The sequence below is a fragment of the Apaloderma vittatum genome, unplaced genomic scaffold (assembly GCF_000703405.1).
Source record: "Apaloderma vittatum isolate BGI_N311 unplaced genomic scaffold, ASM70340v1 scaffold21274, whole genome shotgun sequence".
NCBI lineage: Eukaryota > Metazoa > Chordata > Aves > Trogoniformes > Trogonidae > Apaloderma > Apaloderma vittatum.
Window position 1 is genome coordinate 18,132 of NW_009712397.1, and position 24,467 is coordinate 42,598.

The 24,467-nt window shown below is 37.5% G+C and overlaps 1 protein-coding gene across 1 annotated transcript in view; it reads left to right on the forward strand.

Annotated features, from left to right (window-relative positions):
- EPS15 (epidermal growth factor receptor pathway substrate 15) overlaps positions 1-24,467 on the forward strand; it is a 42,286-nt gene that overhangs the window by 12,031 nt on the left and 5,788 nt on the right. The window contains exons 10-21 of the mRNA XM_009867972.1: positions 365-524; positions 4,186-4,271; positions 10,637-10,709; positions 15,243-15,404; positions 16,065-16,262; positions 18,249-18,446; positions 18,990-19,067; positions 19,413-19,503; positions 20,862-20,897; positions 21,763-21,899; positions 23,453-23,522; positions 24,386-24,462. Of these exons, the coding sequence (XP_009866274.1) occupies positions 365-524; positions 4,186-4,271; positions 10,637-10,709; positions 15,243-15,404; positions 16,065-16,262; positions 18,249-18,446; positions 18,990-19,067; positions 19,413-19,503; positions 20,862-20,897; positions 21,763-21,899; positions 23,453-23,522; positions 24,386-24,462 (1,366 nt within the window). The remainder of the gene's footprint in view (positions 1-364; positions 525-4,185; positions 4,272-10,636; positions 10,710-15,242; positions 15,405-16,064; positions 16,263-18,248; positions 18,447-18,989; positions 19,068-19,412; positions 19,504-20,861; positions 20,898-21,762; positions 21,900-23,452; positions 23,523-24,385; positions 24,463-24,467) is intronic.

Here is a 24,467-nt window from a genome sequence, read left to right on the forward strand (position 1 = left end):
CACATCTCTAATTTGGGGGAAAATTTAGATAAATGTGCTAGATATGAAAAGTTCTTTAATTTAGAAGGAACTTCAGTTACAGATGCTCAGGTGATGTTAGTGGCTTAGAGCCTTGATTCTGCCTTTCACCAGTTCAGAACTTCCTGTAACAGAGCTGGGGATTTCAGCATGCAAAGACAAAGTGGCTGTGTATGGTTGAGTCACGTTCCCTATTTATTACCATGCCTTTACTTCTATATTATATTTTTTTATGAGTTAATGTACTAGCAATTTTCATGTTTTTAAATGTGGCAACAAGTACAATGAATAGGGCCATGCTTGCAGAAACAAGGATTTGATTTATTTCATGTGTGTTTCTGTGCAGGGCTCTCTGTGACACAAAGGACTGTGGAAAGCTTTCAAAGGAACAGTTTGCTTTGGCTTTCTATTTAATTAATCAGAAGTTAACAAAAGGCATTGATCCACCTCAGGCTCTGACTCCAGAAATGATTCCACCTTCAGACAGAGGTGTCACTTTACAGAAGGTAAGGATGGACTTGGCATTTTGATATATATCTTAAAGAGTGTTAATTTCAAAGGCTGCACAAGAAGCACCTCAAGTACTGACAATACCTTAAATTTATCATAATACCATGAAGAAAACAAGTCTTAGGTGAAGAGAATCGACAAAAAATTGTTCCATGCATGTTTTGAAATGAAGCTATCATTTATTGCACCAGCCAACCAAGCAGAGAGATCTTATGTTGAGAAAGCATTATTTTCTGTTTTTAGAGAATAATCCTTCTACTGGTTATCTAAAGAAATTTTATTTTTCATCTGAATAACATTCTCAAGTTCAATGTTTTTCTCTTAATGTAGTCACAGTTACCTCTTTTACACACAGCTCTTTTAAGAAGTCTGGATCCAATGTGAACTAAAGAAAGTTTAGGATTTTATATTTAAGCTTTTTGTTAAAAGCAAATGGTCCTCCATTTATGCTTCACAGATAGTTTAAATGTCTTCATAGTCTGTTGATCACCATCTATCTTAATCCAGTAGTAGGCTGTACCCCCAGCAGTTCAAGTTGTATTTACCGCAATGATAGAGGTCATCACAAATTCTTTCTTGTTTTACACATCTTCAAGTCTGATGTGAGTTACCTTTTCTTGGTTGTGCAAAACATTGACTGAATTCTACAGCTTTCCTGAACAGAATGAAAAATTCGCACTTGGAAAAATGAAACTCAAAATTTGGCACTACTTTTGAGTTTCTGTAACTGGTATCTAATTTCTTTTTACATTCTGTTTTTAAAAAGTAATTGCTTTATTTGCAACTCTACTAATCTTTTTTGTATGTTTGCTTTCCTTTCTATGTCTCTTTTCTAGTTTGGACTGTTTTTTCCATTCTGCACCACTCTGCTTTTCATCCTTATTATTCTGTCAGTTTGTTAACTCTGCTTTCTCAAGGTTAGAGAATCTTTGCTTTTCTAATATTTACTGTCTGTCGATTTAATAATGAACATCTTTCTAAGACTCTTACATAATCATTGAAATAGCACAGTGCTTCTGAAGTGTCACAGTATGTTGCGATCGCAAATTATTGCTAATTTCTGGTGTTGTTCATCTGGAAGAACTCCGAGGTTCTTCCTTGAACTGAGACCTCTGTGGCTGTTACCTCTTGGTAATATGCACTGCTTAAGCTTAAAAGAGAAAATGCTGTGTCTTATCTTGTTGAAATTCCTGGGGAAGGGGGGACAGAGTAGTAGCCCAGTATGACAGTTGACAGTTATTAGACCTAGTACCCATGGGTTACTGATTATGTTGCAGAAAACTTAGTGATTAGAACACATTAGATGAGGTCAGTATTTGTTACTGCTGTTCTGTGTGTGTAAATTGTTTCTATAGAACTCTCAAAGACATCGGTGTGATGTGGGTTTTTTTGTGTTACTAACATAAATAATAAGAATATGGTGAAAGAAGATAAGCTAGCTTTTAGTTAGCTCTCTAAATCCTTACCAGGAACTTATTTTACTAGATTGAGCTGAAGCTTCATCTTACTTACATGGAGCTTTTTCAAAAGGGATGTTGTCTTGCTGATACAAAAGAATCAAGACGTCCAAGATTATTACACAAGAATTGAACCCAAAGGGTAAGAGCAGCAGGCAGAAATAGATTTTTGCTGGTTTTCCGGAAGTGGCGTCACTTATATCATAAAAAGCAAATTAGGCTTCATCATCTTAATAGAGCAATGTAAAGGTAGTAGCAGAAATGCCAGCAAGTGTAATGGTAATCCGTTATGTTTTTAGAGGAGGAAAAATTAACTTGTGATCCTTCTTAACGGGTGTTCAGAAGGCACAGGTATGTATATTGCTGTTACCTAATGTTTGGTTCCTTACAGAATTTAATTGCTATGGCAGTGTAACTTTTATTTCAGTGTTGAGGTCTGAATGCAGATCCCATGACTGGCATAGAGCAGCAGTCTAGTACTTGTTGCTGTGTTTGTTTGCCTGGAGCTGTTTGTAGTCACCAAATTGCACGTGCACTACCAGCCATAAAATTTAAACTTACATGCAAGGTCCTGTTGGGGAGTTTTGATGGGAATTTACTGTCGTTACTAAGTGTTGTGTGCATGCCTGTTGCAGTGGGCAGCAAATAATTCTAACTTTTGTTAACTTGTATATTGAAGCTAAAAATGTTGGCTTTTATGTGTTCCCCCCCACCAGTTCTCCTGAATTACTGAAAATAACATTTAACTATGTTTTGTTCAAGTTTGATGCTGATGTTAGTTTGCAGAATTTAACTTATGAGAGAAGGAAGCTTGGAAAGAATTTGTTCTTGTAGCTAATAGCTCCCTGGTTTCCTTCTGTCCCCTTCCTAGGAGAAGTAAAAAAATTTCTCCTTGGAACACTATGAGCAACTCAGCAAAACTCCCATGTAATTTCTTTAGAACATGGTTGAACTTCCTGGCTGTTTTGCCAGTTTGAGAAGCTGTACACTAACCAGTTCAAGAGCAGCTGTATGTTGTTTTTTTTTATTCTCAGTTCATACCACTTGTTCTAGTAAAATATGCGTGAGTAACCTATGGTGCTGCTGAATAATATTCTCTGTCACAATGTGCTCAGATTTACTGTTTAGGTCTTCTCTTGTTATTTTATTCATTGTATAAGCTTGAATAAACACATAATTAATAGCTCCTTGATTTATCTTTAGAGAAACCTCAGACTTTTGTGCTATTTTGAGCGTATCGCTTGCCTTTTTAAATTATATGTTTATACTTTTCCTCTGAACTTGTGTGTTTGTCCTGGATGATCTTATTCAAGACTTAAAGGAACCAATGTATTATTAATAGCGCCTTGATTTATCTTTAGAGAAACCTCAGCACTCGAAGACTTTTGTGCTATTTTGAGCGTATCGCTTGCCTTTTTAAATTATATGTTTATACTTTTCCTCTGAACTTGTGTGTTTGTCCTGGATGATCTTATTCAAGACTTAAAGGAACCAATGTATTTATAGAAGGTAGTTACAGTGACTGTGGCCTCCTCAGCATGTTTGTGTCATGATAAGGCACAGTAGAACAATTACAGCATTTACTGATTTTGCTCTCAAGTCATTTATGTGTACTTTTTTGGAACAAATAATTTAGATTACAGTCATTGTCTTACATTAAGTAAATGGAAACTCATGGGTATAACTTACCTATGACTGCACATTATCAAAGTTTCATGCAGTACTCTTGGATGTTCATGTGAAACTAGCTTCATATCACTTAAAGTATTGCAAATAAGTGTCTATACTCTGTAACAGGAGGATCACCATGGTGAAGAAATATGAATATGAAGGTAGTAAACAAAGCAAACCACCCTTAAATGAATGCTAGGAAGCCAGCTAACTACTAACTGTAAGAAATCTCATTTTAGAACTAGATTTTTTTTTTTTTTGTATGATCAGATGCTCCTGTGCTTTTATGGAAGATGTCCTCAAGAATTTACAGGAGACAAACTCTGAATTACTAGATGCATTGGATGTATGTTGTGTTCCGTTAATATAACATCTGGACTTGGGGTTATCAACATTTGAAGATTTGAAATACAATGCAGCCAACAGTTGTTAAAAGAGCATAGCTCATGCTGTCGCAAAAAGCAAAGGGAATATAGTTGTTGGACAGCATAAGTGATAAACTAACAGTATTTATTTTTTTATTTTTCAGAGTACTCAAGGACTGAATTCAGTAGCAGATTTTTCTGCAATTAAAGAACTTGATACATTAAACAATGAAATAGTAGACCTGCAAAGGTAGGTAAAGGAGGAATAGTCATAGTTGTCTTACAGTTGTGCTACTTACTGTTTTTTTTTTAAAAAAAGAATTCAGTGCGTAAGAGAAAACCAGGTGGTAATAGTCTGCTTTGCTAAAGTAAATGGTTAGCATGACTGTAAAAATGTTTAACACTTCTACTACTTTTTTGCTCAAGTGAGTGTGTTTACTAACAGTGAGACTGTGAGAGGTCTGTCCATTGTGCCTTCTGGGTGTGTTTCAGAGAGCTGCACATTTTAGCATCCTGAGATGGAAATATCCTATCTTCTTCATCTTTATTGGCAGATGAGAACGGAGCAGATCTTTGGGATGCTGGAACCGTGATGTAAATTGGTATTAGTTGTCTTTTATTTTTAGAGACAACTCTAAGGGCTTTTTTCTAGTGGCAGTGAGGAAGTGAGTTGGGAAAGATCAAAAAGTATGTAGGGTAGAGAGTGGGAAGATGACAGTTTGTATGTGGGGAGGAATAACACCAAGCACCAGTACAGATTAGGGGATGTCCTGCAAAAAGCAGCCCTGTGGAGAAAGACCTGGGAGTCCTAGTGCACAGTGAGTTGTCCATGGGACAGCACTGTGCCCTTGTGGCCAAGAGGGCTAATGGGATCCTGGGGTGCATGAAGAAAAGTGTGTCCAGCAGGTCTAGGGAGGTTCTCTTCCCCCTCTATTCTGCCCTGGTGAGACCACACCTAGAATACTCCATCCGATTTTGGGCTCCCCAATTCAGAGACAGGGACCTACTGGAGAGAGTCCAATGGAGAGCTACGAGGATGATTAAGGAACTTCCTGCGAAGAGACACTGAGAGAACTGGGGCTGTTTAGTCTTGAAAAGAGAAGGCTGAGAGGGGATCTTATTAATGTATATAAATATCAGAAGTGGATGTCAAGAGGAAGGGTGCAGTCTCTTTTTAGTTGCGCCCAGTAATAGGAAAAGGAATAATGGGTATAAGCTAGAGCATAGGAAGTTCCACCTCAACATGAGGAGAAACTTCTTTACTGTGAGGGTGATGGAGCCCTGGCACAGGTTGCCCAGAGAGGGTGTGGAGTCTCCTTCCCTGGAGACTTTCACAACCCACCTGGACATGTTCCTGTGTGACCTGCTCTGGGTGATCGTGCTCTGGCAGGGGAGTTGGACTTGATGATCCCCAGAGGTCACTTCCAACCCCAAGCATTCTATATGATTCTTTGATTCGTGCAAGGGTTTTGATGGTGGTAGAAATGGACATGCTTCTCTTCTGTTTAATAAAATAAACTATTGCACTGAGAATTTTTTTTTTTCATTTGAGGTTTGCAGACCCTTGGGTTCCATTAATTATTTCTAAGGTTATTAAGAAGATGGCTTCAAGTGACTAAGAAAATCGAGTTCATTGAAAAGTCTCTGTCATATTCTCAAGACATAGCAGATAGTTTTCTTCAGTGATTTTTTTTAATATATATACTATCATAAATCTGCTGAAAATTCTATTAAGAACAGCTAATTCTACTATTTTATAAGTGAGGTTCTTTGTCATAATGAAATCTGCCTGTTTTATTCATGTCACTTCCAGGAATGAATTAATTTGGCAGTGTTTCAAATGTTTCAGTGTTTCAAGCGCAGTCTGTTTCCTAAATACGTAAATACGTCTCTTCAGTTGCTTGTTCTCCCTCTTATTACTCCCATTGCCTCCTCTCTTCTCCCTGCTCTGTCTTTCTCAGTTAGGTTGTATCAGTTGCTTTTTTGGACTCTCACATTTATTAACCTGAAATATGATTTACAACCCATGTATATTTGCTGTTAGTATCTTAGAAGGAAATAAATTGTTCACTCATTTTTAGATGAGATTGGTTTTCAGTAGGTGGACTTGCAGCCTAACATGCAAGCCAGTCTGTTAATGTCTTGTTTTCTTGTCTTACTGTGAGGTAAGGAACCATGGCATTTGGAAAGTCATTGCTTCCCTTTCTTCAGTGGTAAATATACTCAGACAATTATTTAAGACATATTTGAATGCTGTTAGATTGTTGAAAATATGTTGGGGCAACTATTAGTATGTACTTATTTATTTACTTTGGTGTAATTTAGAGGTTCAGAACAGAACTGGATGAACAGCCAGAGGCTTAAGCCTGTTTTGACAAACTGAAGTGTAGTAGTGAGAGCAACTAGCAAACTTTTAATGTCATAGAGTCATGGCTCAAGTAAAACTTTTTCATTTTTATTTTTTCCAAGAAAATTAATTCTTTGATTACTTGAAAATCCTTTAACTGCTATGTAAGAGTTATGCTGGTGGCAGAGTCAGTGTTCCTTTTCCGTACCTTCCCGAAGCACAGACGGCAGTGTTAGGCAACAGATTAATCTTTGTGGATTAATCTTTGTAGGAAGCTATTTCATCTTTAGCAAATCCACATTTCTGTTCTAACTGGGAAGTATGCTTTCAGTCTTGGTAGTCATTTAAAATGTAATTTAAACTTATTTCTGTTCATTATTAAACAAAATATATTGTTCAGCTGTTGAACTAAATATGTAATAATTCTAGTCCCTGATTCTGTTGAGAAATATCCCTGAGAGCTGTGTATTTGAGACCCAGTAATAGAAATTGAACCTATTTCTGAAGGGCGCTTAAAAATAAAACAAAATAAAACAAAGAGGCAGCAGAGGAAATAAGGATGACAATGTGTGGAAGACACGGCTTTTTGAGAGACTGAGCGAAGAATACAGAGGTGATGTGTGTGGGAGATTTCTGGTAGACAATAGCTTTTTCACCTAATTCAATAAAAACAATGGTCAGGAAGGTGGAAGTTGAGGATCAGATGAAGAATAAAATGTAGAGCACTTATTAGCGAGCATGATTCCCCTCTGATAGGGGGCATGATTGTCTAGGGATGTCATAGGATCTGTATCATTCTGATCCTGTCAGCATTGCTGCCTGTAAATTCTGGTTTAGTTGCTCTCTATTTTTGGAAAGCTATTTGAAGCTTTTTTGATCAGCGTTGTGGGAAGCTAGACCAGATGTTCTTAATATTCTTTTTTTGAGCTATGAAACCTTTTCTGTTTCCCAACAAGCCCTGCTTTGCTTTCGTGCATTCAAAGCTACCTATGGGCCACAAATCAGTGGAATTTCTTCAAGCTTTGCTAATGCTGCATTCCTCTCTAAGTGTGTTAAGTAGTTAAGCTTAATTTAGTATATCTCACCAGAGGTGCCATCCTTCACATATGTTGGAAAGCAGCAGTAATATTGTCCTGAATATAAATCAGGTTACAAGGACCATAAAGCTGATTAGTCTCTCAAAAGTAAGGAAACGCAAAACATCCCCAGAAAAACAGGGCACCCTCTCCCTGCCATACACTTGCATCAAGGCTTTGTTTCAGAGTTCAGAGATCTACAGCTTCTTAGCAAAGCAATGGTAAGAATTTTAATGTAGGCTAGATTATTTCTTCTAACCTTTGAGTTGGAAGTAACTGAGCTGTTGCAGCTGAAAAGGTTGGGGGAAACAAAGGGGAGAAAAGACAAGGCAATTGCCAAACTGAAGTACTACTACATTAGGAATTCCCAAAATTATAAATGCATGAAAACAAGAAATGTTGGGCAGCTGTGAGTGTAGATAATGCTGCCAGCTCTCTGAGTGTCACCTGTCACTTGTTATGGAAAAGAGCTCTTGATTTTTTGCTTTTGTAACTAAGTGCCTCTAAGTGTTGGCCGTGGAGAAACCTGGCCAGGCTTGGTTTGTGTTTGGCTTAAAAGCCTCTGCTGACGTGGGGACTCTGCAGTTGTCAGCAATAACAAATATTTGCGACATGCAGGCTCCTGTTTATAAATTACTTTATTTCCAAATTAATATAAAATCTGTAGGTTTACTAAGATTGTAAATCATGAGATATCTGCATTGGAGAAACTATCTATTCATTTGTTGGGTTTTTTTAAATGCTTTTAGATCCTTTGATAGGAGGTTCTTGTGACCTGACTACTATTAAAGACTGCTATTAAAATACACAGGGAAGTTGTATTGCTTTCATAAATTGACTTGAATTGGTACAAGTGTCCTGTATTGGCAAGATCACAATTCTTTTTGCATTGTTTTTCTGGTTGTGGGTTTTTTGTTGGGTTGTTTTTTTTTTTCAAGTGCTGATATGGTAAAGGACATTATGATCCAGGAAATCTCTCCTATCCAGTAAATCAATTTTTTTTGCTTGTTTTTGGTTCTTTCAGTTGCTGAGCATTCCTACAGGGGCATACCAGATAGTTTGTAAAAGAAATGGAGGCATTCAGAAGAATTAGTGAATTAAGTAGGTCTGTTGTCTTTTTTCTGAAACAAAGACGCATTACTGGGAGGGAGGAGGGGATGTGTTCTGTGTAGACTGTATCCACTCAGCTTGTTTTCTTTTGCCTGAGACTGCTGCCTAAGCTTTTCTTGTTCTGCCTGACAGTACTTCTTTCACTTGATTTTTTCCAATTCATTGTTTGTGTTGTGATTTGGCCAGTGTGAGTCGCCTGTGGGTGGGTATTGTCTTGTTGCTTGCTTTAGCATAGTCCACGTACCTGGCATCTGTTGAAATCTGAAGGAAATTGTCTTCTTCTCTGACAGTCTCCTGGGCATATCAGTGACAGCAGCGTGGAAAGGCTGTACCTTAAAGCACACGTACCTGCTTGCATTTCTATCTCCTGCTCAGTTTTCGTACCCGAGCAGGAAGAATAACAAGTGTTTGTTTACCTCGTCAATGATTCTCTTATCTTCAGTCAGGAATTATATGCCTGGGTGTTTGCTCTGCTTGATGCCTGTCCGAGGGCTTGAAGGGATTTTTCAGCCTGACTTGTATTTAGATCTGTGGAAGTGCTTTCCTGAGGTTGAGTTCCTTTGTTAGTGTGAAGTTATGGAAGGCAAAATCAACTTGTTTCAACATCCAAGTACAACTGTGCTACAAAGACTAGGTTATTGAGCTAGAGGAGTGTGCTATAACTTTGATGGAAATAGTAACAACGTGCTTAACATTTTCATTATACTTTTTTCTCTGGAACGGAGAGTGAGGAATTTTATGCTTAACAAAGTAACTGGCCTTGTTCTTCAAAGTGCCTCTTTCCACATCTTTCGTTTTCATTACATTTAAACCTTCCCTTTGGGCACAGTCAGCACGACGCCCTTTACTCAAATACTGAGATAAATGATAGCAAAACGTAATCTCTAGTAACTATTTTTCAGAGCAAGTGTTGTTTTAAGATCTGTGACATCTGGTGGGATTTTTTTTTGTTCTTTGTTTTCCATTGTATGTGGTTTAGCGGTAAGGAAGAATTCCTTAGCTTGAGTAAAGAGAATTTGGAGTAGACCTACTTTACTTTGGACACAGTAACGCTTTCTTCTGTGTTAGATAAGAGGAAACAATAAGATTAAAAGTTTTAGGTTGATTGCCAATCTGCTGCTATTAAAATATGAAGTTACCTTACTTTCAGTATGTACTGGTAATATAATTTGATAGCTTTTCACTATGGTATTTAATATAGAAATGTTAGGTTTACATTTTTAAAATTCTAACTTATAATGTGTGTGCTATTTTATTACAAATCTCTGTGAAAGTAAATATCTGTATACAGAAGATAGTATTAAAACTGTGAAGCTTAATGTTCATCTGCATCTGAAAGGAGAAAACATTCCAGATATCTAGAGATAAACACTCATTATTTTTCTTTAAAGCAGTAACACTTTTTAGTTGTATATTGTTCTTTTTCACCTTTTTTAAAGTTATTGTTATATCTGACTGTCAAGAATTTCCCTGTCACTGGTAGTCACTTTTAAATTTGAATAACCCTCTGTAGAGACAGACTTGATATGACACAGCAAATAACTAGGTATGGAATCCCTGAGCAGATAGTGAGTACAGCAAGCTAACCTTTCTTCTTCTGTCTGACCTTACCCACAGATATATGTAAAACCTGAGAGGCAAAGTACATTAATCAGCTAGATTGGCCTGCTGGAAATGTTTTCTAGCTGCTGTTAGCATAGGAATTACTGTATTTGCAGGGGTTAATAGATGGAATCTGATGCAATCCCTCCCACTTTTCCCAGCAGTTTTCATTAGACAAGTGCTCCATAGCAACAGTGAGATCACCGGAGACAGTATTTCATTGATTTCTCCCTCCCGCCCCCTTCCATTTTTGAGCCATTCTTATCACTGAAGTGCAGTTGGGTGAAAAGACGGGGGCTTTTTATGCAGAACACTTATGTGGGCTTCTGTCTTGTAAATAATTTGAAAAGCAGAAATCCCTTACATCTTTTAATGTTTCACTATGTATTTAAAGAGAGATACAGGCTTAGGGGGCTGGATAACTGTACCTGCTGTAGCTGATGTTCTTAAGTATTCTTGCATTGTTTGCTGGTCTTCTAGGGAAAAGAATAATGTAGAGCAAGACCTGAAGGAGAAAGAAGATACCATCAAGCAGAGGACAAGTGAGGTCCAGGTAAATAAGACACAAAATTATTGTTTGAACACCTGATACTGCACCATGTGGTGCTTTAATGGCAATGTGACTTGAGTCTTTAGATCACATCACTTATTCTGTAAAAAGAAAAAATTATGGCTACAAAAAAAAATGTGCTCTGAAGTGTATTTCCTATATGAATATGGGTTGGTGTAGGTGTGTGTATTTATATAAGTGGGTGACCTCCTAGGATGTATAGCCTGCATGGAGTTTTAAATGGAAAAATATTACAAAAGAGCAGATTTCTTTGTTTTGCCTTGGGGGGTTTTGTTTGTTTCTTAGCAAGGCTATCTAATGTGTAATTAAAACTAGAGAAGACACTGTAACACTGCAAATTAATAAACTTAAGTGACTGAATTTAAAGGGTATGCATCTAGGGTTGTTTCTTAAGAGTCGCAGTAATTACCATCTTGGGAGGAATGTTGCCTCAAGTTAATTTTGCCTCACATAAGTGAATTTTAAAAATAACACGTTAGATCTTTATTTAAAAGGATGACATTGAATTTTGAGAATATTGGAAAATATTTTACACGTGCTTTGCAGGGATTAAAATTTTACAGTCAGCATCAGTATTTAGCATACTAACATTCTAGCCAACCTCTGAATTATTTAAATTTAATTTTAAGCTGCAAAAGCAACTGGGAGTTGCTGCTTTAATAAAAAAAAAAGACCTTTCAGTATGATATCTGATTGCTTACATTTTTTTCTGCATTTATTTTAGGCATTCTTATTATTTTAAATTATTTGATTAAGAGCAAATAAAGCAAGATTTCTGCATTTTACTTTGTGTGGAGCAGAAAAAAAGAGGCAGCATGTTACAACTGTGGTGAATTTTGTGCTTGGTTATTTAATATCCTTAAAGCCTGCATGATAATTAATAGTCTGACCTTTCAGAAGATAATCAGATGCTGGCCTGTTAGTCACGATGGCAGCCAGATTGAGCAGCTGCAGGAACACATACAGAAGTTGCCCATGCCTGTGATTCTGTCCATGCATGCAGCGGTCATTCCCCTCCCCGCTCTGCAGATCCCCTTTTCACCTTCTCAGAAATTCTTATGGTTATTCCTGAGTTTACACACAGGATGATTTTTGTTTGTGTGTTCTGGAATCTGTGTGTTTGTGCGAAGGCTGAATTCTCTGGTGCCTTTGTACAAAAGGTACAGAAAGCTAAATAAAAACCTTGCCTTTAATGTGGCAGTTCTAGTGTCATCGGCATATGGTTCATCGGCATATGGTTAGTGTTTGATAGGCAGCAGCATCACACAATCAATTAAGTCATTTTATCTAGAGCAGTGATGTTGGAAGCAACTGTCTCAGGTCTTTAACCTCTTAGTGATCACACAGGTTTGCTTAAAATGTCTCTTGTTTAAATACGGCATTATAGAGTCCTGTCAGTCGACAGAGACAGAACGGGCTATTACTGGCTTGTCAGAAAAGTGAGAAACCATCAGGATCAAATAGGAGATGGCTGCACCATTTGTTTAAGCTGGTGGCCCTTTATCTTAGGACCTTTTCCTGCTTTAAGGCATTGGAGGACCTGCATGTTTCAGGATGCTTTGTAGAACTTCAGAGAATAGTGGTAACAGACTGAGAATATCAGTATTTTTTTCTTCTGCTTTTATTCTGATGGTGACATTTCTAAAGGTGGTTGCAAAAACAGTGCATTCTAATCTGCCACCTCAGATCAAGTTAGTTTCTCGGCATCACACTCTGGGGTTTCTGATACCAGAATTACTTCCCTGGACACAAAATTTAATCTTAAATATAGCCATGGTCTGTCATGAGTCAAACTGATTTGTATGGGAGGAATGAAAGAATGACAGCTTTTTCTTTTATAAAATAATCTATATACTGTGTAGATCAGTCCTAAAAAGCAAAGGCAGAAAAAGAGTTGGAAGGAAGACATAACATACAGATGAGTTTTAATGTGCTTATTAAAATATCAGCTCTTTAGCAGCAAAGACTAAGGGGTGTTTTTTCTTAAAAAGTTATGGACTGAATAACAAAGATCAAGAAATTTCTAAGACGCCATTTCCGTAAGTTACTCTGTGGCTGGATTAGCATTTTTCTTGAAGTATAGGAGTAATAAACTTGGATATGAATTATTCCTCTTGGCTGTACTTTGTTTTACAGGATTAATATGTAACTAAAAATTAGGTTTTGACCACATACCAAGTGGCATCTGAAAATGCCTTTACCTGGCTGTCCCCTTCCTCTCTCATCTTCTTATTAGTCCAGAATGTTTGTGGCCTTTTCTTCTAGCCTTTTCATCTCCTTGTTGGCATGAGTTTTATTTTTAAAGCAGGTTTACGGCCGAGTATCTCACTCAGCATTGGATTTTCTCTATTCTTTGTTGCAGCACACCATAGCCATTCAACAGTGCTCTTTCAGGCTTAACAGTTCTTAGCACGTGACTGTTGAGTGAAGTCCAGACTGGCAGACTATGAAATCTGCTATATCTCTGTGGAAATACAGACCTCTAGGCTCTCCTTGCCCTACGCTACATTAGCGTGGAGAATTATAATGATTGTAAAACTAATACAAGGATTACTGTTACCATAAAAATGCTAGTTTGTACCACTTCAAATATATTAATGGTTTTCATATGAAATCTCATCCAGCGCTTGAACATTTAAGATGCTGCTTCTCTGCTGATGATGTTCTTTGAAACTGAAGATTAATTTGGAGCCTCTTTTACTTCTTGAAGGTGTATCTTTGAGTATTAGCCCCAGGTCTGTGTACTGGATCTGCTCCAGCTTTTAATTTTGGAGTGATTATATTGGACATGTTTGGTTTTGGTTGGATTTTTTTTCTTTTTTCTCTGGGAGCCATCAGGCTTAGTCAGGTCTCTTCAGTGCTTCTCTACTGCTGTGCCTGGGACAGACAGTGGGCTTCAAGGAACAGCAGAAAGAGTGGAGGTGATCTATATTTAGCTTGTGTGTATGTGAATTCTTGCTTGCTTTCACAGAAAGGAGACTGACATCCAATCAAGCTGTTCCTTTCACCCCCCTCCCCGCCCGAGTCCTTGTGCTGAGTGTCAGCTGATGCTTCCTTTTCAAAGCCATGTTAAAAATGAACACTGATTATCCATGTCAGTAGCTGCTCTAGGAGCTTTTTGTGAGTTCACTGGTTTGTCTTGCATAGATTACAAGTAACCCGTAATTCACCTGGTGTAACTACATCAGTCGTACGCCTGTTACTGAACTTCAGATATTGGGGGTTTTGTGTGTGTTTTTGGTGGTTTGTCTTTTGTGGATTTTTTTTTGGGGGGGAGAGGGGACTGTGTTTGTTTCGTTGTGGTTTCTGGTTTTTTATTTCATAAAAGCATCTGTGATCTTTCTTTAGGTAGTCTTCCAGTTGTCTTGAGGTTCCTGTTCACTGGCTGCTGCACCATATGCTTTTCTATTTCTGTCTGGCTTTTTTGTCCTGAATATCTGGAGGTGCTAGCACACTTGGATACACTGTCTACCTCACTCAAAAAAATCCCCAATAAAATACCTCTAAAAGAGGACAACAGGATCTTCGCTAAGAGCAGCACACGATTATATGATCTAATCAGAAATTCATGTCATCTTGTTTTCTTATCCTCGTTAGATTTCTTTTATCTCTATTCACTTTCCACTGTTGTTCATGAATCTTCAATCACCATATTTTCTCAGAAAGGCTGCAATCTTCTCTTTTCATCTAGTACTTCTCCTTCTGTATTAATCCTTTTTGATCTTCCTGTATTATCTCTTCCTCTTGACTCTGACACTTCTTGTTTCTTCTTAAAGTCTTCTCTTGACTAATTTTTTGATGTTTTCTCTGCACTACGTTGAAGCATAACTATTCCTGTTGCTCAGAAATGAACTAATTGTCAGATGATGCTACTCAATATACTTGGGACACCAGAAGCATACATAGTGCATTTTTGTAAACTAAAATGTGCCATGTTGTGTGTGGAATGTGCATTGCTTACTAGTACTGTTATATGGAAGATATGAGTTTGGCTGATTTTTACAAAATTGGAGGCAGGGATGCTCTAGAAAGTAGTGTGTTTGGGTTAATATTGCACTAGTTTGGTCCTTTACCATATTGCTCAAACAAGGTCCTATCTTTGGCCATAGGTTTTCAAAAGGAGAAGGAGCAGAATAAAGAGTTTCTATTATTAAAGTACTCAGGAGAATGTATTGCTAAAACAGGAGAGAGACAGTGAGACAATGTAGACAACTTCCAAATTCAAAATAAGACCTTTAACCTCGCTGGCAGTAAAACAGTTAATCTCTGTGTTGATGCACGATCTTCAATATTTCAGAGAGATTATTTTTACTTCAGAGAAGAAAAAACAAATAACCTGATGATTTTTATGACTTAAAATTAGAGGATATTTGCTTCTCTGCTAGCATTATAATTGCTAGATTTTGAAAGATAATTTGTTACTCTGAAATCTGAGTTACTACTGCAGTTTACACTGGAATTCAGAGTTTGGGAGGAGAGATGGAACAAATGCAAAGCTAATCTCTTCTTTTACAGGATCTACAAGATGAAGTAAAGCGGGAAAGCAGTAATCTGCAAAAGCTGCAAGCTCAGAAACAGGAAGCGCAGGAAATCCTTAACGATCTCGACGAGCAGAAGGCCAAATTGGAAGAGCAACTCAATGACATCAGGCAGAAGTGTGCAGAGGAAGCCCACTTGGTAAAGTCTAGGGACTAAGGCCCCTGAAAGAGTAAATGCCTCATTATGAAGAACTCTGAGTTGCAGCATTAGCATTTTTAGGGGCAGGAAAAAACTGTAATGAATACACAGCCTAACTGTCAGGATTTTTGGGACCAACAGAGAATAGAAAATGTGTCACTCACCTCAGTGACCTCTTAATTTAGTATCAGTGTGTCAGCAAATGCACTGAGAGACACTTGCACACAAGTATGGTTAAGTGCAAACTAATGCAAAATTATGGTGCAACGTAAGTGAAATTAGAAGCACTAATTACTGGAACTGATTTCTTAGTTGTTAAAAAAAGTTATTTTATGGTTATGTAGATTTTTTCTAATATGTAGTATATGGTAATACTAATATATAGTATTTCTTTAAGGTCTAAATGATATTTTCACTATTAGAAATATCTGCGTTGGTCTGTGTTGAGCAAAACAGCTCAAATACTATGATCTTATGGGGACCAATAGGGAGTTAACCTTAATTCAGGTATGATCTATAATCTCTGCAATAGCTATGAGGTTTTTACTTCTTCTGGTCATAAGTAATATTTGGATACATTTGGAAGGGTTGTGTTTTGTGGGAGTTTTTGGTTTGAGGGTTTTTTTATTATTTGGTTTTGAAATATTCTTCCTGCTTTAGATTGCCACGCTAAAGGCTGAAATAACAAGCCAGGAATCAAAGATTTCAGCGTATGAAGATGAACTGACCAAAGCTCGAGAGGAGCTGAGTCGCCTGCAGCAAGAAACTGCAGAGCTTGAGCATTGCATAGAGTCTGGAAGAGCACAGCTGGGACCTCTTCAGCAACATCTGCAGGATTCACAACAGGAAATCAATTCAGTAAGGCAGTGGAAAAGACACATTACCCACTCCCCATCTCCTCCCCCCAAAAAAGTATTTTTTTTAGCTGACAACCTTTCGTGTCATTTTTCTTAAGGGAAGGGCGTCATTTTCTTTTTTCTTCACTGTTTGCTCATGCCTTTAGTTGCTTACACGTGTAATCTGTACTAGTAGTTGTTAGGATTCTTAGAGGCTGACTCAAGTCACTCGGGATACTTCATGATTTGGCTCCAAGTTTTGTTAATAAAAAGAGACTCACTTATTATACTTTGTAAATAATTTGTCTTGAAGTACTGAATGAAAAATGGATAATGCATATTTCAGTTCTCTATGTCCAGTAGTTATTGAAGCTTTCTTCCTCAGACATGGCCTGGGGCATGCTCTCACTATAATTGATGTGAAGTCAGTATAAAATTACTAAAAACATTTACTTAGTGCATTGTTGAAGGGAGAAAGTAAGGGGAATGTAAGAATAAATTGGATTGAGACTAGATACTGAGAAGCAGAGAGATGGCTGCACTGGCTTTTAAGCGCTGTGCTTGGAAGTGTCTGCTCTTACGTTGAAAGAACGCTTTTAGCTCCTCTCTGTAATCAGTGATTTATTATTACTTCAGTGGTGTGTTAGCTTGCACGCCCTTTCCTCATCACTCTTCTCTTTCTCTGACTTGCCAGCTGTCTGGTATATTAGCCAGAGTCACATCATTGTCAACTTAAAAACAAAATTAAAAGCGTTCCTATTAACTTTGAACCCTTGAATGGTTGACTTTTGAGTTGGTCATTTCACACGGTTCATGTCTTGAACTTGTTACCAACTTTTTTTTCCGAAGACTTCCATGGGTAGTGTTCATGCAAGAGCGCTTTCTTCTGTTGAAGAGCTGTATAACATATTCATAATTTATATATTTGGCTTCCAAGTTTTAGAAACTGAGAGGTAAACAAACGGGTTTTCCATTATTTTATCACAGCTGGAGAGAACATTGTGCTGTTTCAATGTTAATACAGCGTCAAGAGGTGCTTCGAGTGAACAGATTTGAGGCTGATGTGTCGTTGTGCTTGACTGTGCTACAAACTTTTTAATAGACTTTCTATCAGTACTTCTGATCTTACCGCTCTTGGCTCACAAATAATGAACAAAAAGGGCTTTGGTGGTTTAAGGCAAGATCATCTAATGGTCAGTCTGAGGTCAGTGTATTTGAAAGACAGCTGGTGGTGTCTGTGCTGCTACCGGACTTGTGACATTTGCAAGGCAATGAAAATTCTGTTAGGTGACTGACCTTGCAGAATTCAGGGGGATTTTAGACACCTAAAGGTCTGAACTACGTTCATCCTTTGCATAATCTACAAAATGTGATAATTCCTTCATAACTGGCACAGATAGGATGTAAACATTTGCTGTGAGGCACTGCGGTAAGCATGTGTTGAAGTAGTAACATGTGAATGTAACTGTCTGCTTAGGAAGATACACTGTGGATTTTGTAGACTTTAAAAGTCATGTGGGAAATGGTAATGAATTTGTATTTTTCCTTCTTGGAAGATGAGAATTCTGATAAAGCAGCGTTTTTAATTTAGAGTTTAAAGCAATCGCAAATACATAATTAAAAAACAAAAACCTAAAACCCAACCACAGAAAAAACACCCCCTACCCCCAAAAAAGCTAAGCAAAACTAAATAAAAATAAACCTTGAAAGCTTTGCAAATTCATCTTAAGAGTTTGAGCAGAGATAAAGCAACACATGTTGGTGTTGCCAGCGAGTCAGTCTTCTTCCGTGACAGGAGAAGGTTCTCGGTCTGTCCTTTGACCACATTGCATCTCTTCAAAATCAGACCTGTGCTCGTCTCTCTTCCTTCACCCTTTTATTGAAAGAGCGTGGTTTTTCTTGTATTTACTTTTGAAAGAATTTCAGACATAGATTGTAGAGGAGATGTTCATCTACTAGCTTCTGTGTGCTGCCAGACTGATGCCTATGTGTTTATTTCTGTTTACAGGTGCAGACAAAACTTCTTGAGCTGAAAGAATTGGAAAATAACCAGTTCAGTTGGCACTCTCAGCCGCGTAGTACGCTTGTTAATGGAACCACGGATCATTCTAGTCTTAGCAACAGCAGCAGTGAGACTGCTAACCTTAATGAGAATGCTGAAAGGGAAAGTATAGCAGAAGAAGAACAAACAAACAGTGTCTCTCCAGTGAGTAGTGTTTTGCCTGCTTGATGGTATTGCAATGCAGCTGTGAAGTCTGAATAAGTTAAGAATGTATCAAGACCGATTATGTTTTTAAACATCTGCACAAGTGACATTTCAAGGTGTTACTCTGAGGGACTATCTTTCTGCAGCCTGAACGTTGATAAGCAGAAAAGGAGGCAATTTTAACTTGGCTGGAAAGTGGCAATTTTTTTTTTCTGTATTTGTTTCCAAAGTAAAATATTGTCACCCAAGTAGTAGAATTAACATTAAAGGAGAGCAGGTGTCTCCAGGTGTGCAGCAAGGATGGAATAAGGAATAGCACAGAAAATGTAAAGCTATCTTGCTTAAAGTGTCCCTCCTTGCGTCCCAGTAAGTTCTTGATTTTTATTGTTTTATTTATTTTTTAAAAAATCACAGGCTTACAGAGCACTTCAGTATGTTCTGTAATATCCTTTAGTATATTCTTTTAGCTATTTAATACTTAAAATTATATTGTGTAGTCTTCTGTTTACGTATTTATGATGAACTGATTTTATCCTTAATTAGGTAAGGAATAGTCCTGAAACAACAGCCTCTGTTGTGGAAGAAGAGAAAGAGACCCCAACTGCAGCTATTACCAAAAAAGTGAGTTTGTTCAGGTTTAGGGGAGGAAAAAGTAAATTTTAAAAAAATCCTGCTTAAACTGCTTCAGGTTTTTGTCACAGTCATAGAGCAACAGAGAAATAAAATTGTGACTTACTGTTTTTGTTTAGAATGTGATGTCATGAACACATTTCATCCTGTATAGCAGGCAGATTGTTGTTGAGAAATATTTTGGATCTCCATTGATGAATTATGTAGAATTCTAGCTGTCACTTCTTTTCAGCTTTAAGAAACTACTGAACGGTAATGCAAGACGACATAAGTGTTTTCCATCCTGCGTGTCTTAAATATTTAATACCTGTTCTCTTCTTCTTTTGCATTGCCCAGGAAGATCCATTTGATGCTGAATCTCATCCATTGCCTGATCTAGCCTCTGAAGCCAGCTTAGAGTTTTTCCAGTCTGACCCTTTTGTTGGCAGTAAGTAAACTCTTCTCTTGTAAGTGCAGATTTGCAGAAACAGGTCTTGTATGAACACATCTCAGACTAATCTTCACCTTGGAACTGGTCTTTGTAGAGTAAATGTGAAGATGTTTGAGTGACAGGAGCATGGAGCCAGTAGCATTACCAAAATAGAAATGAGAGTCCCAGGGTGTTTCTCCTTCCTTCATCTGGACTTTCTAATTAGCTGTGAAAACTGCACCTTCCTCTTGGAGTTCTTCCTGAATACTTCTCTTATCCCTCACCCTGGTTGCAGTTTGATCTTAAAGGTGTAGGCATAGTTACGATACACGCGGTGTTGCTAATCTAATTTGCAGCACCAATGCGCAAATGGATCAACTGAGGGTTCAGCGAGCTGTGGCGTGGGGAGGGTGTGGGTGGTCGAGGATGAATGGCTGTGGCCTACTTAGGGCGAGTTTGGCACTCCCAAAAAGGTGATGTGGAACTGCACCATCTGTTCGTCCTGTGGAAGTGCGATGCTTTATTTTAAGAACTTGCCACTTGTGAGTGCTGTCGCTCTGCTTTTACTTTTTTTCTTGCGTGTTGGAAGAAGTGATCTGTCTGCATGGAGCCACTTGGAGAAGGGGAGTTAATTTGGATCTGCTGAAGCAGATGTTTTTAGCCGCTTTAATATGATTTTTTTACATGCCTTCAGAATCAATATGGTCTGATTTGATTTAGCTCATATCGCCTCAGAGGAAAATAAGCTAAATTTGTTGCAGATCAGTTGGCTTCTGAAAGAATGTCTGTGCAGATTTAATACTTTTAATGAATGAATTAAACTAATTTAAAACAGCTTGAATGTTTCTGTGTAGATACTGCTTGATTTTATTTTTTTTTTGTTTATGTTGAAGTGGTCCTACTCACAGTGGATGACAAGGCCTTTCTTTCAGAGAAGAAAGGTGTGTCTTTTAGTAGCCAACATTTTGGGCTCAGTATGTTCAGGGGTAGATACCTACAGCTAAAAACCAATATATCTAAGTGTTTCAGATGTAGATGAGGGAACTGTGCATCCAGTAGAGAAACGAACGCTTAGGAGCTACCATCCATGGTGCCTGTGAGAATTAATCAAAACTGGGACTACACTTCTCTCAGTGGTTAGCCTGGATTACGCTTGTGGTAAATACTGTATTACGTGGGTATTTACAGACAATAGCCAACAGAAGATAAGTGATCTCTTTGAGATAAGTGGAACTGTTCCTCTCAGTGAGAGTTGTTTAAATTCTAGCTGTAGAAATGAGTTTGTATCCAAAAGATTTCAACTGAGTACGTTTCATGACAAGTAACTTTTTGGTGGTTTTTGTGTTTTTGTTTTTGTTTTTTTTTTTCAAAAAAAGGTGATCCCTTCAAAGATGACCCATTTGGCAAAATTGGTAAGTAGCTTTGTAACTTCTAATATGTTTGTTTTCCTAAATGATTCCTACTAGAAGACTATGTGGGGAAAGCTATCACCAATTTCAGCACAAAAATGTGCAAATGACCCAAAAAGTCACCATAGGATAAACAGATGCGTACATGGCAGTAGCCTTACAAGCTTTTTAGAGAAGCCCATTGCCAGTGAACTTCGCTCTTGCGAAGTTGGAAGTACCCTTAGTTTGGATTTAAGTATGTGAAAGTGGTGAACAGAAGGCCCCAAACTCTTGCTGCCTGTTATGTATGTAGACATAGGACTGTACTCTTTAATTAAAAAGTACAGTAAAAGTACTCATAATTTACCAAATTTATTTAGCTCTAAAAAGGTGGGAAGTCTCGATTTAGACTGGCCATACGGGCAATGCCATTGCGTTATTTCCTTGGTCCTGAATGGAGTTACTGGTGACAGAGAAGCAAAATGGGCAGTAGGAAGGCTATGGCAAAGTAACGGTGAGCACCAAGTGCCAAATAAGAAACATCAGTTGTGTTTGAGAAGTGAAGGAGAGAAGAGTAGGAGAAACATAAGGTTTTTGCAAAATACTTCATTTTTAGGGAGCTTGGCTAAAGAACTTGTATGCTCAGATGATTCTGGAACCGAACCACTGGCACCATCCAAAGTTTTCACAATGTACAGAAAATGTTGGCTTATCTCATGTTTTGAATCAGAGAATACAAATTATTCACAGATTAAGTTTGTACTTTAAAATCCTTGGCCTTAAATGTGTCACCTTCTTGCAGTATGAAAAAATCAATGTAATGATTACTTTTTAAGATAGCAAGCTAGGTGAATCTAGCAGAAATGTTAATGAGGTGTTCACTTTTTAGATCCTTTTGGTGGTGATCCCTTCAAAGGCTCAGATCCTTTTGCAGCTGACTGTTTTTTCAAACAATCCTCCACTGATCCTTTTGCAACTGCTGGCACTGATCCATTTAGCACTGCAGACAACAGTAATAATATCACAGTAAGTTTGGTAACATACCTTTATACTGTATATGATTTGGGCAAAATAACCTATTTTGTACATTTGGACAAGAAATCACACAGATAAAACGTTACCTCTTACCCCATAGTTCTGTCCTGTCTTTTTGGTGACCTATTTTTCAGAAATAGTCACAGATGAAATAGAAGTAAAAATGAAAAGATTTCTAAAATGTTTCATTGTGGACAGTCATCACTCCAGACAAGAACTTTTGAGAACAATGAACTAAGCTCTATTGGTAGCTGGTGGAACTTACTAAACATTGAAAGGAACCCAAGATTCATCTCACCAGCTTATGCTGAGACACTTGATTTTTTTACTCCAAAGCTTATAGAATCAATAAGTATGTTCTTACCTCTTACCTGAAATCTGATGTGGTATGGGATTTCCCCTCTGAAAAGTCAAATTGTTCTATGGGTGCATGTTGTTTTGGTTTTCAGTCAATGAAGGCTTTTCTTAATGTGGAGATTCTTACTGAATGTACCTCTTTCAAGTGTACTTTGGTGTGACTTTCAGCCGTGCGTATTATAGCTGAGCAGTTACTGATTAGTCTTGAGCGTATAATAAGGTAAAAGTAGGACATGAAACTTCTGATGTAGGATAGAACTTGATCAACATGAAGTAATATTGGAGGCTGGCAAACAACCTAAAAAGCTGAAATTTTTCATGTTCTAGGTTTGTCTCCGTCCTTTTGCCATCTTGTTTCTTTCTCAGTGCTGCTTCAGTTCATTCCCCACTTCCAGTTTTGTGTGTGTATAAAATATGTGTGTACATATATACAAATTGAAGATACGTGTGGGTTAGGGTTAGGAAGCAAATTAAGTGCCTGAGGCAAACCCACAGCAGCCACAATGGTCAGAAGTCACTGCAGCTCCCTAACAGTGGTGGTCTCGTCCTTCCATGTAGTGCGCACGTGGTGCAGTCCTCCAGGTCCTGCTACACACGGCAGCCTGCACCTCCAGCCTGAAAAATTAGTTTCATACAAACCTCAATACTTAGCACACTGTCCTTTTCCAAGTCTTGATATTCTAATATAACTGATTCTGGGTACTATTACAGTCTAATAATAAGAGAAGTACAGAATAGAAGGGAAAAAAAAAAAAGGGCTTAGACCTGTGTGGGATCAACAGTGATTTCTTGAGATGTATATTTCTGAACTGCAGCTATGTTTTTGCATTCATTCTAAGTGCTTTACCACACCTTTATGGTGTCAATATCTTGTAGTTACATCTTCATGAAGATAGCTGTGGTTGTAGAAATCTGAGACCAAAATGAGTGGTAGGTAATCTCAAATTTTGCATTAGTGGTTACCAAGTATATTGCAGACAATTGTACTTTTTTCCGTCATTTGAAAGTATTAATTACTGTTTTGAGGAGGAGTTTCTGTTAAGAGGCTTGCTTGCTGATAAAAACAACTGCCAAAATATTTTATCTTAAAACTTTTAAACTAAAATAAACAGTGATTTTATTCTTAGAATGAGGAATCTTTTGAAGCTGAAAACCCAATTTCCCTCCAAAGGAATTTTTTATTTTAGACAGAGATATCGAAGAAGAATGACCCTTTTGCTCCTGGTGGAACAACCGTTACTACATCAAATGATCCAGGTAAATGTAGATTATGCACATCAGACTTCTTGATTTTGTTTTTTATTTGCTTTTTGCTTACTTTTGTTTTTAGATTTTTAACTGAATTTGTGACAGAGCATTTAAGGGATTTCCTGCATTTTCTGTATCTTCCTATAAAGTGTGACATAAGGTGCAAGTTTGCAGAAAGGTGTTTTTATAAAACTGCCTCATTATCTGTAGTGCATACCACTGAAGATAGATTCTGCAAAAGTGCTCCTCTGCCTTACCTAAAACTGGTAAAACATCCTCATCTAAGTGTTTGAACTATTTGAATTGTTATTGCTTCCCATTACGGTTATTTTTAGAGATTTGCTGTTACCTTCTAAGTAACATATGAGATAAGGTACTGTTGAATTAGACTGAGATGATTTGAGGTTTGAATACTCTGTTCCACGAGTGGGCCTACAATCAGAAGAGAGCTCTTGTTCATAATCATACATATAAATACATGTCTGTGTATGTATATTTGTATGTATGTATATATGCACGGAAAACACACCTCTGTGTGTATACACATATGTATCTCAGCAGAACACCCAATACTGTGGTTAACTGATGTTTTCAGTGGAATTTAACTTTTTTTTTTAATATAAGAAACCAGAATACCAATATTTCTTTCTAATTGCTCTGTGTTCAGAAAAATTCTTATTCTTAATTGGTAGTTGACACTTGGAGTTCTTGTAAAAGCTACTTCATAACTTAAAGTGAGCACCTCATTAAAAAAATCACTTGAATTAGCCTATGCTGCAAAATGTGTAACTTTTGGGGGGGATTTTTTTTCCAATCTCTTTTATATTTAACTTTTTAATCTCATTTTCTTCTCTTGATTTGTGTGTATTTAGCTACAGACCCTTTTGCGTCTCTGTTTGGAAACGAATCCTTTGGAGGTGGCTTTGCTGACTTTAGCACGCTGTCAAAGGTAAG